At 31.3% G+C, this 14,528-nt stretch overlaps 1 protein-coding gene across 2 annotated transcripts in view; it reads left to right on the plus strand.

Annotated features, from left to right (window-relative positions):
• LOC111705064 (phosphatidylinositol transfer protein beta isoform) overlaps window positions 1–13,246 on the plus strand; it is a 13,766-nt gene extending 520 nt beyond the window's left edge. Inside the window, exons 2-14 of one of the 2 annotated variants that reach the window (XM_023477498.1) lie at window positions 703–768; window positions 1,323–1,400; window positions 1,976–2,019; window positions 2,930–3,002; window positions 4,096–4,194; window positions 5,226–5,269; window positions 5,705–5,747; window positions 6,704–6,762; window positions 7,711–7,786; window positions 8,257–8,327; window positions 9,734–9,761; window positions 10,356–10,416; window positions 12,487–13,246. In XM_023477498.1, coding sequence (XP_023333266.1) covers window positions 703–768; window positions 1,323–1,400; window positions 1,976–2,019; window positions 2,930–3,002; window positions 4,096–4,194; window positions 5,226–5,269; window positions 5,705–5,747; window positions 6,704–6,762; window positions 7,711–7,786; window positions 8,257–8,327; window positions 9,734–9,761; window positions 10,356–10,394 — 720 coding nt within the window. In that variant the 3' untranslated portion in view covers window positions 10,395–10,416; window positions 12,487–13,246. The remainder of the gene's footprint in view (window positions 1–702; window positions 769–1,322; window positions 1,401–1,975; window positions 2,020–2,929; window positions 3,003–4,095; window positions 4,195–5,225; window positions 5,270–5,704; window positions 5,748–6,703; window positions 6,763–7,710; window positions 7,787–8,256; window positions 8,328–9,733; window positions 9,762–10,355; window positions 10,417–12,486) is intronic. The other variant, XM_023477499.1, reaches the window with a different exon arrangement.
• Window positions 13,247–14,528: the final 1,282 nt, after the last annotated feature.

Below are 14,528 nucleotides of genomic sequence, written 5' to 3' on the forward strand. Positions count from 1 at the left end.
TTTTTTTTCGAAAATTGTACGTATTGTACGGATTTTTTCTGAAAATGTACGGATTTTTGTACGGATTTTTTCAAAAAAGTTTTGGCCACCCTGAAGGTTTACACCATCAGGATTCAAAGAAATAGGGATTAGAAAACTTGAGTTTGGGCGAAAACTCAGTTCCTTTCTTGTAAAATCTTTACCCCTGTCTAAAATTTTTTTTCGAAGCAAAGCAGCAAAATTAACTTGAAGGTTTTATTTGCTGAATTCTAGGGTATGAAGTAATAGAAAGGATTAAAGCATAGCCTTTTGATATAAATTTTTTTTCTGGCTTTCAATTGCTGAATTAAAAAAAAATATTATTAAAGAAATGAAAAAAATTGCATTTTAATGTCTAATTTAAATTTTTCCCCCATATCATATTAAATGATTTCATAAATGTTTAAAGGTCCCCCTGCGTTCCCACCCTGGACAGTGTTTCTACCCTAGAATGTCCCAGCCTATCCTAGTTCTTGGTCTGGAAACTGTTCTGCTTGATTAAGCTCTCCAGCTAGATATATTTAGATATATGTGTAGAAAAGATATAATTTAATTTTCTTAGTCTTGTGCGAAAAATCAAAGTCAAGTACAAACTTGAAAGAAAGTGGGGGAGGGGTTGCACATAATATATCTTATGATTGCTACATGAAGTTATAAATGTTATGTTTGTTGTTTAATGTGCAGATCGGTATGCTTTACTCAGTGTCAGAGACCAGCAAGCAGGAGACAGGTGGAGGAGAAGGTGTCCAGGTGAGGAGTTAAACATCATAAATGGATCAGATTCTTAAAAATTGTTTTGTTTTACACTTACGCAAGAAATGCTATTAAGTGTATGGAAATAGGAAAAAAAAAACAATTTTAAGATTTGTTCACACTTGGAACTCCAAATATTTGATTGTTACAGAAACAGATTAAAGCCCTTTTTGGAAACTAAATAGTATTTTTTACTGACTAATATTACAGATCATGATTCCCCCAACAGAGGGAGGTTAAGTAAATTAACTGATAAAGTTCCTTGGGACAGTTCTTTAAAATAACTACCCACTCTGCTTAGTTTTTGGGAATAAATTCTTGCATTTTTATCTCAAATGACTGTAAAATTGATTACAACTACAATGTTTTAACTGTCTTTTTACCAACATTACCAATCCATGATTCCCCCAACAGCAGGATGTAAAGTTTCCTAACCGTCCCTTGGGATAGTTGAGTAAAATAACATCTTTTTGAGAATAATTCACACTTGGAACCCAAGGGGGACTCAGTCAGTGTTTTATTCATATCTGAATTTGACCAGCTTAACTTAGATCCTTGAGAATTATACCTATGACACAGAAGGAGCTGATGGGCAGTACACTTACAAGATATACCATTTCTTTAATAAGGTGGATAAATATCAGTTGTTAGTAATTGTAATATTGTTTGCACTTCAACAATTATAAAGATAATAATAAGTTAATAATAATGCAAAAACATCATATTGAGGTTTCTATAAACTTTCACAAAAATGTATTTATCTAAAAAAGTCTTCAAATTAGAATAGAAACAAAATCAATATTAGCCTGATACTCACCCCAATATTTATTCTATACAATAAAGTTCTTTGCTCATTTAAATGTCAGCTATAGCTGGCCAAACGGCTGTACCATATAGGCTGACATTTTTGAGGGAACATAGGGGTATCTCAGGGTGATATAGACTTTAAAATCGTTCTTCCAAGATGAATTTTTTTTTTCAATATTCTTTTCATATTTAAAAAAATTTACGGGCAATACAGGGCACTTCAGCTAGTATTTTATTAAGTTTAATTCATAGGTTTACATTTTGGCAAAAATCAACCAGTGACCCACATCCTAAAATATTTTTTTTAATCCAGTTTAAAAGTTTGTTTCTTGTATTTGGGTTTAGTTTTGTTATTTAGTTTAAACGACAAACATATTTAAATTTTCTCTCTGTTCAGTTACCAGCCTGGGTAAGGATACTAGCCCCTGCCAGTGCCACCAGGTATGTTTTCAATATCTTGTATGGGCATAATATGCACTGCATGTTCTAATAACAAAGTGTATGAGTCAATACCAAGATATTTTGATATATTTTATTATATTGTATGATAAGTTTTTTCCATATTAAAATGATGAAAGTTGTAACTCAGTTTTTGAAGTTAAAAGCTTGACTGTTATTGTAATAAATGATTTGTTGATGTTGTAATACCAAGTATACCTCCATATTTGTTGTGGTTTCTCACTCCCCACATCTGAAAATAAATGGCAACAGCATTTAGCTAGCTAAAGCTTTGGCAAAGTTCTAGATTAGCACAGCATTTTATTGTAGAAATAGAAATTTCTTATATTTCATAAGAATTTGTTACATTAGTTCAGGCATAACCTAAGTGAATGAGGGAGAAGGTGTGTATGGAATTTAACCTGTTAACACCTAAAATAGAGTGGGGGGGGGGGAGGCAATGCAATGCCTAATAAAGTTATCTTAAATATTACGACAGATTTATGGAAGTAAATGAAAGAAAAAGAAGAAAAGACCAGACATTTTTGACCTTAATCTTTTTTATGCTTGGATAAATGCTTTAGTTGTAAATGCAGGCAGTGATCAAATGATAGACTATTGACTTCAAATAAGAAAACTCATTTTCCACAGCAAGGCAGTTTTCTTAATTAAATATCCCCCAACATTGCCAATTTTGACTGATTTAATTGCCTCAAAATGCTGTACATGGAAGCCATAGTGAAAATTGTTCAATATTTTTTCTCAAAAAAGTATCTAAATATTTGTTAAGTACTAAAGATTCTGGTAAATAAAGGTGTAATTTACTTAATTTTTATTACAACAGCATACAAATCTTAATTGCTTTCAATGATTCCTGACAATTCAAAAGTCCTTGTTTCTAATAAATTATTAGTAGGGTTCATGAGGAAGCATGGAATACATATCCGTACTGCAGAACTAGTGTCTCAAACCCAGAGTTTATGAAGGTATAGTGTTGGACTTGAAAGTGTGTCCAGGGGAAATATATTAATTCTAATGACCTGAGAATAAAATACTCTAAATGAAAAGCTGGACAAATGTTTCTCAGTTTCTGCTTGGGTAGGGATTTCTTCTCCTTTTTCCTTTTCTATTTACCCTCATCCATTATTTAATGATTATCTACACTTCTACAGTTTTATTTGAGTTCAAGGCATTTTTTAGGCATTTGCCTAAGGAAGTAAAATGCACTTGCTGCATTGAATTAGAAGAAGATAGACACTAGTATATATTTTTGGGTTAGGTTAGCTGCAGTACTTTTTGAGAAAAGTACTGCAGCTATGGCAGGCGAGGGAGCAAAGCACTGCAGCTAGAACATGCTCTCTGTCTTGTAATTCAATGAGGCATGTGCACATAACTTCCTTGGTCTTCAGCCATTTTTTAAAACTTACAAACAAGGTTTAGCTAGTTTGATGAACTTGTCAGGAATTTCTTACCTGTAAAAATGTTTGTTGTACCCAGGGTCCCAGCCGTACATATTATCAAGATTGAGTTTTGATTAATTGAAGTTATGCTTGCAATTTTTTTGGTCTTTTTGTTACTTCTTTTCTTAAAGGTTATTTACATTTTTCACAAAAATTTTTTCTCCCCCATTTCAGCAAAGAAAACCCTTATTTGTTTCTGGAAATTGCCAAAAAAAATAACGTGTAATAATTCTCAAGGGGAGGGGTGGGGGATGTTTTTCAATAATATATACCTTACTACATCTACTCTTTAAGTAGAAAAATAGCAAATGAAGAGAAAACAATCAACTTTTTTTTTACTTGGACATCCAGAATTTCTTCAGATCTACCAGCTTTAAAATCCCCAATTAAATGTTCCAAGCAACCAATACATCTTAGTCTCAACTAATTTTGTTTGCATGGTTTTCTGTTTACAGATAAATCAGCATAATTTCTATTACCTAAATATTTATATATATGTATCTTGTAAACATTAAATTACATTTCAGACACAAATTATGAATGGATGAAATTGCAGAAAGTTTGAATTAATTTATCTGTAAACTTTGTTTACAAAGTAAGTTCAACTTATGATCTTAAGGATTCATTCTTCATCTACATTGAGAGTTTACATGTAGCAGGACGGACTCCTCTGGAGAATGCACTCAAGGCTGACCAAGAAACACTAGCCAAGAGAGAGGTGACATCTACTGTTCTTTGTCACAAGAGTGTAGGGATATTTAATATTATCACCATAATGGTGTGTCAATGTCAATTTAAGTGTTAATTAGAATTGAACAACTCTACTCTTAACCTAAAAATATAATGAACAAATGGGAAGCAGCAATTAAAAATGAAATTATAATTATTAGTTCACTGTAGAATTTTTACTTTATTTTTCGTCATCATTATTTCACAAATTATAAAAAAACTGATTCTGAAAACGTACCCACCCAAATTCATGATTTTGAACGTAGACTTTACACTCAAACTCAGTAATTGTACATAGTGGAAATGTTTTATATGTCTCAAATGAGTCCTAAAAAATTTGTCCACAATACTGCATACATTGCCTGTCACTCCCTTTAAGTTTAATGAACTATTTAGAAATTGGGAAGTTTATAATAATCCCTCACTAGTTAACAGTTAAGATTTGTGATCCAAGAGCAACAAGTTTTTTCCCCTTTAGATCTTGATTAATGGATCAGTATATTTTTATCTTGATCCAGGAAGCTAAAATGTTGTGGATCCAAAGGATCCTGATCCAGATCATTATCTAGTGCTAGAATTTGTACACGGTTAAGATATAAACCAAACATAGGCCTGTATTTGATCCTTTTGTATACAAAATGAAAGCAATGTAATGAAAGAAAAAATTTTAGACCTCTTACATAAATAATAACTCATTAAAGGAACCAATTATTGCAGATTTAGATCAAAAGAACATTTTTAACATTTTTATTAAAGAATATTTTTACAAAATGGAGGTTTTTGTTTGAGGAAGATATCAAGGATTCTTCATAATTTATGACACCAATTAAAGTATCTGAATACATACATCAAACTCTAATTTTCTTATCATTTTATTATTGCAACTTGATGTGTTTACCTTTCATATTTCAAACTATGAATAATATATAATGTATATATTTTGACAAATTTTAAAAGTAAGGAAATTATTTTTACAATTAGGTCAAGTATCAAAAATGTCACATAAAATTTTTTTATTAGGTGGTCTATATTGATATGGAAGAAGATGAACAATTTCAAGCCAGGAAACAGATACAAAATAAATTTCAATCGAATAAGAAATATTTTTCATCACTCAGCAGATAAGAAAAGTAAAACTGAAGGTTGACTGTGTTAAAAAAATGTCTTATGTTTTGTTTGAATTGGATCATTGAACTTCTTAAAACTGTCCATTTGTTATATTTTCTATATAGTTATAGTTATAGTTATAGTTATTGGAAAAAAAGGTGGTTTTATCTTAAAATGTTCTATTTAGTTAAAAAAATTTTTTTGGGATTTTAACATTTATAATTTCAGTGTTTTCAATATAAATAATAAAATTATTTATGTTGCTGTGTATTGATGTTTTTTTTTCAAACTGCTTTTATAAGGGATTTTTTCAATGTGAGTTGCAATTCAAAGTATTAAAAAATGGTTCTTTTTGAAAAATTTGGAGACATTTGAATCTGTTTAAACACTAGCTGTGCAAACTCATCGGGAGGTACTATTCCTGCAGACTGGAAGGTAAAGGAAAAAAACATTTTAGAGGTCGTCCTTACACTAACTTTAAAAAAAGTTTGGTAGAAAAATGCATTTTTACATATAATAAAAATGTAGTTAATTCTTACAAAAATATTTTGCACCCTTCCATACAGATATATATAACAAAAAATACTTTTATTATTATTTTCATTTTTGAATAAAAATTTCTTAGCACAAATTAGGAAAGTTGTCCAGTTCCTTTCATTAATTATTGTTTTTCTTAAAATGTATGCTAGGAACCCTTAGTATACTTGCAATAAACTGAATTGTAAGTCTCTTACTTTCCTTTGTTGGTTGTATTGATATTCTCAAACTATTTATATATATACATCATATATATATTATTTTCAACTTTTTCAGTTTAAATATACATTTTAGATGTTTAAATATATATTTCTTCCATATATGTATGTATATATATATTATATACTTTGCTTGTCTGTCAGTATATGTTTGTATGTATCCAATGAACATCAAAACGGTGTAACTTTCATGACTCAAGGGAAAGTTTAACACTCTCCGGGAAGTTTTGTGTATGTAAAATCTGTGCTAAGATGTATTGATTTACTGTCAAAAAGTTGTATTTTTCACAAAAAACGCGTGCATGTGCACACTTTTGCTGAGATCCATTCAAAACTAAAAAATGCATGTAATATACATAATTTTAAGTTCGCATGCAAAAAATGGCAATGCTAAGTTATGTTTATACTATGTTTAAATTTCCCGGAGAGTAATACGTTTCTTTCTCCCCCCCCCTCTAAACAATCTCCAAAATTTGGGACTGGAATGATTAAAAATAGCTACCTTCAGAGCAACGGTTAAAAGCTGAATTTTTTAATATGAAAGGGGGCTCTAAACACTGTAGTTGAGGAAAAGTTTTAGAAAGGGTTTAATATGGATTTTTAAACATTCTTAGTGATAAAACTTTGCTATTCTAGAAAAACCCTGATTCTCCTGTAATGACAGTGTACAAGCTTGTAAAAATCAAATTTCAATGGTAAGTGTCTCACAAATTTCAAAGATATTTGTCTCACAAATTTCATTGGTAATTGTCCACCAAGTAGGGCTGGGCACGTTCCGACTTTTTTGAAATTGTTCCATTCCATTCTAGAACGAGGGCCTTCAGCTAAATTGTTCCGTTCGCATTCCTCTTTTTGTATAGTTCCGTTCTCGTTCTGTTCCATCCCATTCCGTTCCATTCCGTTCCGTTCCATCCCGTTCCGTCCTGTTCCGTTCCGTTCTGAGTAGAAGAACGGTCTTCCCATTCCGTTCGGTTCTTGGCGTTCTTAGTTGAAGAACGGTTGCATCCCTCTTGTTCTGTTCTAAATCAAGAATGTTTCAATCCCCTGTTCCGTTCTTAGTAACGAACAATTCCATCCAAGACAAAAGTAATAAAATTACTATCGTTTAATAAAAAGTTCCTCACGGCTGTAAATAATACCTTAAATTATATATTTTAAATTTATGGTTAAAAGAATTCAATGCCATCAGAAATTTCAATGTAAGTAACTAATATATTTCAATTGAAATAGTATTTTTAATGATAAATTTTTAAATAAATTTCCAGGGTAAGACTAATATGATTAATGTAAAATGGCATTTATTAAATGATTTTTTTGAGATTCTGTGTATATAGTAATGTATACTTATATGTTCTTTTTTAAAGTTTTCCCCTGGCAAGGAAGAAAAGTTACCGAGAGGTGCAAAGATCATTTTGGCAATTCAGTGAATATTAAAAACAAGTTAAAAAAGTAGAAGTATACATTTTCTTGAAAAATTATGTAACATGAAATTATGGGTTGCTTGCAAGCCTTTATCCAATTTTAATGCCACCCCCAACAAATTATACACCCAAATCTTCAAACTTCAATTCCAGTGATGTAAATATTCAAAATTTAAAAATTTATACCCTAAAATAGGGTAAAGTAAAAAAATATATTTTTAGGGTTGGAGTTCAACAGAGAACAGAAGATATGATCTTCAAGAACCAGAAAAGGGCACTTCAAATGTTCCATAGAAAGGTAAATATTATCAAGTCCAATGATACTACACACCATATTTGTAATCCATTCTTATCCAATTCATTTTATAATAATGGCAAATAAAATTATTATTATATGATGAATTCTGAATCAATTTAATGGAATTAAAAAAAGCATTGCTTTAGAATATAAGGAAGGCATGTGAAGCAAAGAATTTTGTAAGCTCAGAAAAAATAGTTCAAAAAATTGAATTAGCAGTTAATATAAATTTAAAATAGATGATTGTATGAAAATGGAGCCAGGAGTTAAGTTTAGATAAATAAAAATACTTTTAGATTATGAAATTTAGTTGACTGAGATTGACTTTAGATCCCTAATCTCTAATTGAATCCCCACATGCCTTCTGATGAGAGATTGTTAGGAGATGGGTTAAAGAACGAATTAGTTCTTAACAAGAGTTTGTGATTAAAAAGTTTTTAATTGAGAGAAGTGATGTCTTTTATTTTTAGTTGCTCGCCTGGATGGATAGATGGATCGACCTGAATAAAGATGATATTCGACGTATTGAAGAGGAGACAAAGTAAGTAAATATTCAAACTTGAGACTTGCAATAATTTAATTATTGTATTATAACATAGAGTACTATTAAAGGCCAAGAGGATTTTATCAAACAAACTTAAACAGATACTCCTAGGTCCCCCCCCCCCAAAAAAAAATGGCGGAAAACAGAAAATAACACTTGTAGTGTGGCGTTATTTCTGGGTAAACGTTAAATAATGGTAGTAGACTCGACACAGCAAATTTTCCGTGGCATTTGCGCACAAATCTGTGAATGTAAACAGTAAATTAAGTGAAAGTATTTCTCATATCTGAGAATCAATCAAGTTTTGCTGAGCGACAAACAGTAAAAATCAATTATTTTAACATTAGGGATCGATATTACAGCTTAGTTTGGGTAACTTAATTGTTAAGATTCTGATACTTGCAAATAATTAGAGTTTAATGTATAGTTAATTACTTATGTGCACATTGTATCAGCAATTAGTGTATATTTTATGTGTATAAGTATAATTTATTATTTTGAAATTTCAGATAAAATACCAGATTTCTCATGTGGGCATTGCCGTAAACTGCAAAAATATGCGCGGAACATTTTCTGCGTAGAATCTACTACCTTTGTTTAACGCTTACCTAGAAATAACGCCACGCTGGTCTGGTTCAGTAAATGCATAACATTCTATTTTCTGGTCTGATCTAATCAGTGCAAAAAATTATCTTTTGCTTGGTTTGGTCTCATTAATGCAGAAAATTCTCTTTTCCTTGAATCCGTCATAGCAAAACATATCCTTGATGTTTTATCTGATTTTTTTTCCAGCTCATAGCAATGCCTTTTTACTTGTCTGATCTGATCAATTTATAACAATCCTATTTCTGTGGTTTCCAATAAATGCAGACAACTTTTATATTCTTGGTCTGATCCTATCATTGCAGAAAATTCTCTTTTTCCTGGTACAATCTAATTAATGTAATTAATTGATTAATCTGGTCTGATCCAAAATTGCAAAAAAATCTTTTAGCCAAGTTGTAGAGATTGGGATCCATTACATTTGGATGCAAATCCGGATTTACACTGGAAAAAAATGGATCCTGGTCCAGATCTGGATCCAGATCAAAGCTAGGAATATTTTGATAACTTATCTTTTTCAACAGTTCAGATTTGGGTTCTGAAAGCAACAAGTTTTCTTTTGCAGTATATGGTTGATATTTTGCCCCCTGGATCTGGATCTGTGGATCAGCATATTTTTGCTTATCCAGGAAGCCAAAATCATGATGATCCAATGTATCCGGATCTGGATCCAAATTTTAAGCTCTGAATTTCTTGGTCTCATCAAATCAATGCATATCAATCCATTATATTTGGTCTAATCGAAACAATGCAAAACAATCCCATTTCTGTGTTCTTATCTAATCGATGAATTTTTCCAGGGAGCATCTGGACCGAGAGCGAACTGTTGTGAGTATTTTTTTTAGTTCTTCACTAATACAACTGTCAGAAGTGTATTTTATCAAGTATTTAGATTTTGTAGAAAAACGTCTAAACGCATAAAATTATCTTGAATACTATTTTATGTCTTCTGAGATAAAAGATTGATTCCAGGCAATGTTCCATTTCTTAAAACAAGGTTATATATATTTTAAAGAATGATATCGAAAGATCTGCAAGAAGAAATGAAAATTAAGACTTTCATTTGATATTTTTAGCTCAAAAAAATCATTTGTTTAATCTAATTCAACGGTAAAAATTCTTTTAATAGACTTGCAATCTCTGCACACATTCTTAACATCATGGAAAACAAAAATAATAGTTCAAGTGGATAAGGGGGGGGGGGTGGTAAATGATATTTCCAGAAAATATATATCACTGTCTTCAAATTGGATCTTGTCAAGGCTAAAGATGGCGTTAACAATTGCAATATAGCTCATCTTTCACTTCTTGACTTGACACTTGGAGAAATATTGTGAGATATACATAAGCTAAAATGTTGCGGATTCAACGGATCCCTAAGCACTGGTTGATTTATCTTTATGCTAATTATAATTATTTAAGGGTGAAATAAAAGGAGAGATGATCCAAGAGGAGGATTAGATAATCAATAATTAAACTTTAAGTAAGAAATTTTATTAACTATCAAGTACAGGATTAACAACAAAGAAGTTCATTGTTTAAGATTATAAATTACAAGATATTAAAACTGTAAAATAAAAAACCCGATCGTTTCAACATGTTCGTTTTTGTATCGTTTCAACATGTTCGTTTTTGTATCGTTTCAACATGTTCGTTTTTGTATCGTTTTTGTATCGTTTTTTTATCGTTTTTGGATCGTTTTTGGATATTTTTTTTGCAGATATCTTCTGCCAGGATGAAAAACAAACCAACTGAAAGCACATCACAAAAGGAGACTTTATAACGACCTGAAACTCTTTATCCCCATCCCAATTTTGGCTATTTTTGTCAAATATAGATGAAGGGGGTTGATCCTCCCCTATGATTTTGCCGTTAGAGTTTAGATAGGGAAGTATGATACATGTCCCAAGTCCAACTATTTAAGGCTTGCTCATTATAAAAAATTAGACTTCTATAAATAGTTAATTAATGATTAGGGTGCAAGGGATGATTAAAAAAAGTTTAAAAATTACGTCGGAAATGTTTAAAAATGAATATTCTTTTACTTTTGACAAATATTATTAACATGTGACACATGATTTTATCCCTGTAGCTTGTTAATGAAAAAGTTATTAACAATTTCTGATTATTTTTTTAATTTAAGCACCGACCCGCTGTTTGTCTGTCCTCCACCCCACCCTGTACATAAAAAAATATTTAGCAAATTTTTTGTTGAAAAAGTGAAGAAGTAATGTCATGTTAGCCTTTTTTTTAATTATTTGGAAAAACCACAGTTGAATGAACTTAAGTCAAGGTTTTTTAAAAAGTTTCAGGTCGTCATTAAACTCTCATCATTTTTGTCAACCTTGTGAATTTATCCCTGTAGCTTGATTAATGAAAAAGTCATTAACAATTTCTGATTATTTTTTTAATTTAAGCACCGACCCGCTGTTTGTCTGTCCTAACCCCACCCTGTATATAAAAAATATTAAGCAAATTTTTTTTCTTCAAAACTTTGAAGTTGAAAAAGTGAAGAAGTAATGTCATGTTAGCCTTTTTTTAATTATTTGGAAAAACTACAGTTAAATAAATTTAAGTCAAGGTTTTTAAAAAAGTTTCAGGTCGTCATTAAACTCTCATCATTTTTGTCAACCTTGTGAATGTCCACTGTACACTATTACGAGCGGGGGAAGGCAGGCGGCCATGAGCCCCCACTATTTCCCCTTCCGTGCCACATATTAGCTTTTTTCTCTTCCGGCAGCCATGAGCCCCCACTATTTCCCCTTCCGTGCCACATATTAGCTTTTTTCTCGTCCGGCAGCCATGAGCCACCACTATTTCCCCTTCCGGACCACCACATTTGACTCTTCCGGGCAAAACTACTTTTTTAAATGGTATATTTAGGGCCTTTAAAGTGTGATTTTTAAAAATCCAGCCGCATCACGCAAAAAAGCACAACTCAAACCATTTTTTTAATTCTACCTATGATTAATATTTTGTGTCTTGAATTCTTAAAATGTTTTACAATGAAATTTTTGACAAATTTGACTGAGAATTGCATCTTGAAATATCACAAAGTCTAAGGATTATTCAATTACTGACTAATTATACTAAATCCATCTTAAAATCACTCATTAACCAACTCCCCCATCATTGCACATTTTCACACAAGGGTTCCCTTCAAAACTAAAGTGTATTTTTTAGTGCGTCATTTTAAAAATTGATATTGCTCTTAAAAATAAGCCATTTTTTATGAAAATCAGAACTTAGATTTGCAAAAAAAAATGTTTACAGTTTACATTAAGCATCCTTATTACATATTAACATTGAAATATAAAGATCTAAATATATATTTATTTCGTGACGCGGCTTGACTTTTGAAAATCACACTTTAAAGGCCCATTTAAAAAAGTAGTTTTGCCCGGAGTAGTCAAATGTGGTGGTACGGATGGGGAAATAGTGGTGGCTCATTGCTGCCGGAAGAGAAAAAAGCTAATATGTGGTGCGGAAGGGGAAATAGTGGTGGCTCATGGCCGCCTGCCTTCCCCCCGTTCCTATTACATGCCAATTTCAGGTTGTACGGCAGTTCAGCCCATCATACTGCCTGTACTGTAGGACACATTAGAATATGTACATTATTCATTCTTGTACAATTTTACAAGATTGTACATATGCATTTCAATTTGCTTCTAAAATATCGCCGTGAAACAATTTAAGTATATGACTTATGAACTAATTAAACGATCAGCAATTTTTTTAGTATGATACCGATCTCACGTCAGTAATTAATACTAAACACAAAATGCATGATCAATGTTTGAGAATTTATCAATGTTTTTAAAATTCAAGTAAGAATGTTACCATTGGGTACTTTATTTTTAAAAACTTTTAACTTTATTTTTTATTATAATTTTTTAATATTGTGTAAAATTCTCATTTTTTTCGGGTTCAACGATGCTTTTTTTTCTGAAACTCGAATTCAATTTAGAATTTACAAATTTGTGTGTACTGCTTAATCCTTAGTTAGTTTTATCTATGATCTTATTCGACACTTTTTTTCTCTGAAGGTGGGTGTTAATTTTTAAGGTGAAATGAACAATATTGCTCAAATTATTCACTGTTTCCTAAACTCTCATTCGTACGTATTTATGTACAAATGTACTTTACGTGTACAGTGTGATGGTGTACATTGTACACAGTACACACAGAAATGTACTTCTGAAACAGGTTTTAAAAATTATTATGTTTTGTCAGTACTTTATTTTTCAAAATCATGGAGTGAAGCGTTTTTTTCCTACAGAATTTTTCCACAGAAATAAAGGATTTTAAGCATTTTCCCGAATTATTTCTGTTAGTTATAAAGACCGAAATTGTAATTTCAAGTGACTCTTGTTATTAAGTGGCATGCACGATAATAACCTTTATCTGATGCACAATGGTGTCTAATAAACCTTTATCTGATTCACAATATTACCTAGCAAGCCTTCATCTGATTCACAATGGTACCTAACAAACCTTTATCTGATTCACAATATTACCTAGCAAGCCTTCATCTGATTCACAATGGTACCTAACAAACCTTTATCTGATTCACAATGGTGTCTAATAATCCTTTATCTGATTCATGATTCACAATATTACCTAGCAAGCCTTCATCTGATTCACAATGGTACCTAACAAACCTTTATCTGATTCACAATTGTACCTAGTAAACCTTATCTGATGCACAATGGTACCTAATAAACCTTTATCTGATTAACAATGGTATCTAATAAACCTTTATCTGATTCACAATGGTATCTAATAAACCTTTATTTTATTCACATTGGTACCTAATAAACCTTTATCTGATTCACAATGGTATCTAATAAACCTTTATTTTATTCACATTGGTACCTAATAAACCTTTATCTGATTCACAATGGTACCTAATAAACCTCTATCTGATTCACAATGGTACCTAATTAACCTCTGTTTCACAATGGTATTCAATAAACCTATATCCGATTCACAATGGTACCTAATGAAACTCTATCTGATTCACATTGGTACCTAATAATCCTTTATCTGATTTACAATGGTACCTAATAAACCTTTATCTGATAAAGAATAAATGAGCATGTTTCTCTTTTTATTAAATTGACATTTTTCAATTGAGATTTATCTTACGGATTTCTTTTTACATAAACAATTGATAAAAATTTCGGAATCAAGCCTATAGACAAAAGACTTATTTCCCCCACATTATTGACCAAAAGCATTATTAAAGGTTACCTTTGTGAATCGGACATGTCCCTCATGGAGGGTCACTGAACATTTCCACGACAGTCACCTTAAATACACAATCCCTAATCCAATAAAATCTCTGCAGGAAACTCGTACTTTTGTTCCATAATTTGCGGCACGTATCCAATAAGGAGGAGGAGAGGGGGGGGAGGGGTGAAACCTTTAAGTACAAAAAATTGTAATTGTTTCTTTGTTACACGGTATGGTCCGTTGTGTATTCATTTAATTCACTTATTGTATTCATTTAATCGGTTTGATTTGTGAAACTTTTTTTTCTCATGTATGGCATTTAATTTTGGAAAAGCACTTTTTATGTCAGACCTCCCCACC

Source organism: Eurytemora carolleeae, unplaced genomic scaffold (assembly GCF_000591075.1).
Source record: "Eurytemora carolleeae unplaced genomic scaffold, Eaff_2.0 scaffold18, whole genome shotgun sequence".
NCBI classification, from domain to species: domain Eukaryota; kingdom Metazoa; phylum Arthropoda; class Copepoda; order Calanoida; family Temoridae; genus Eurytemora; species Eurytemora carolleeae.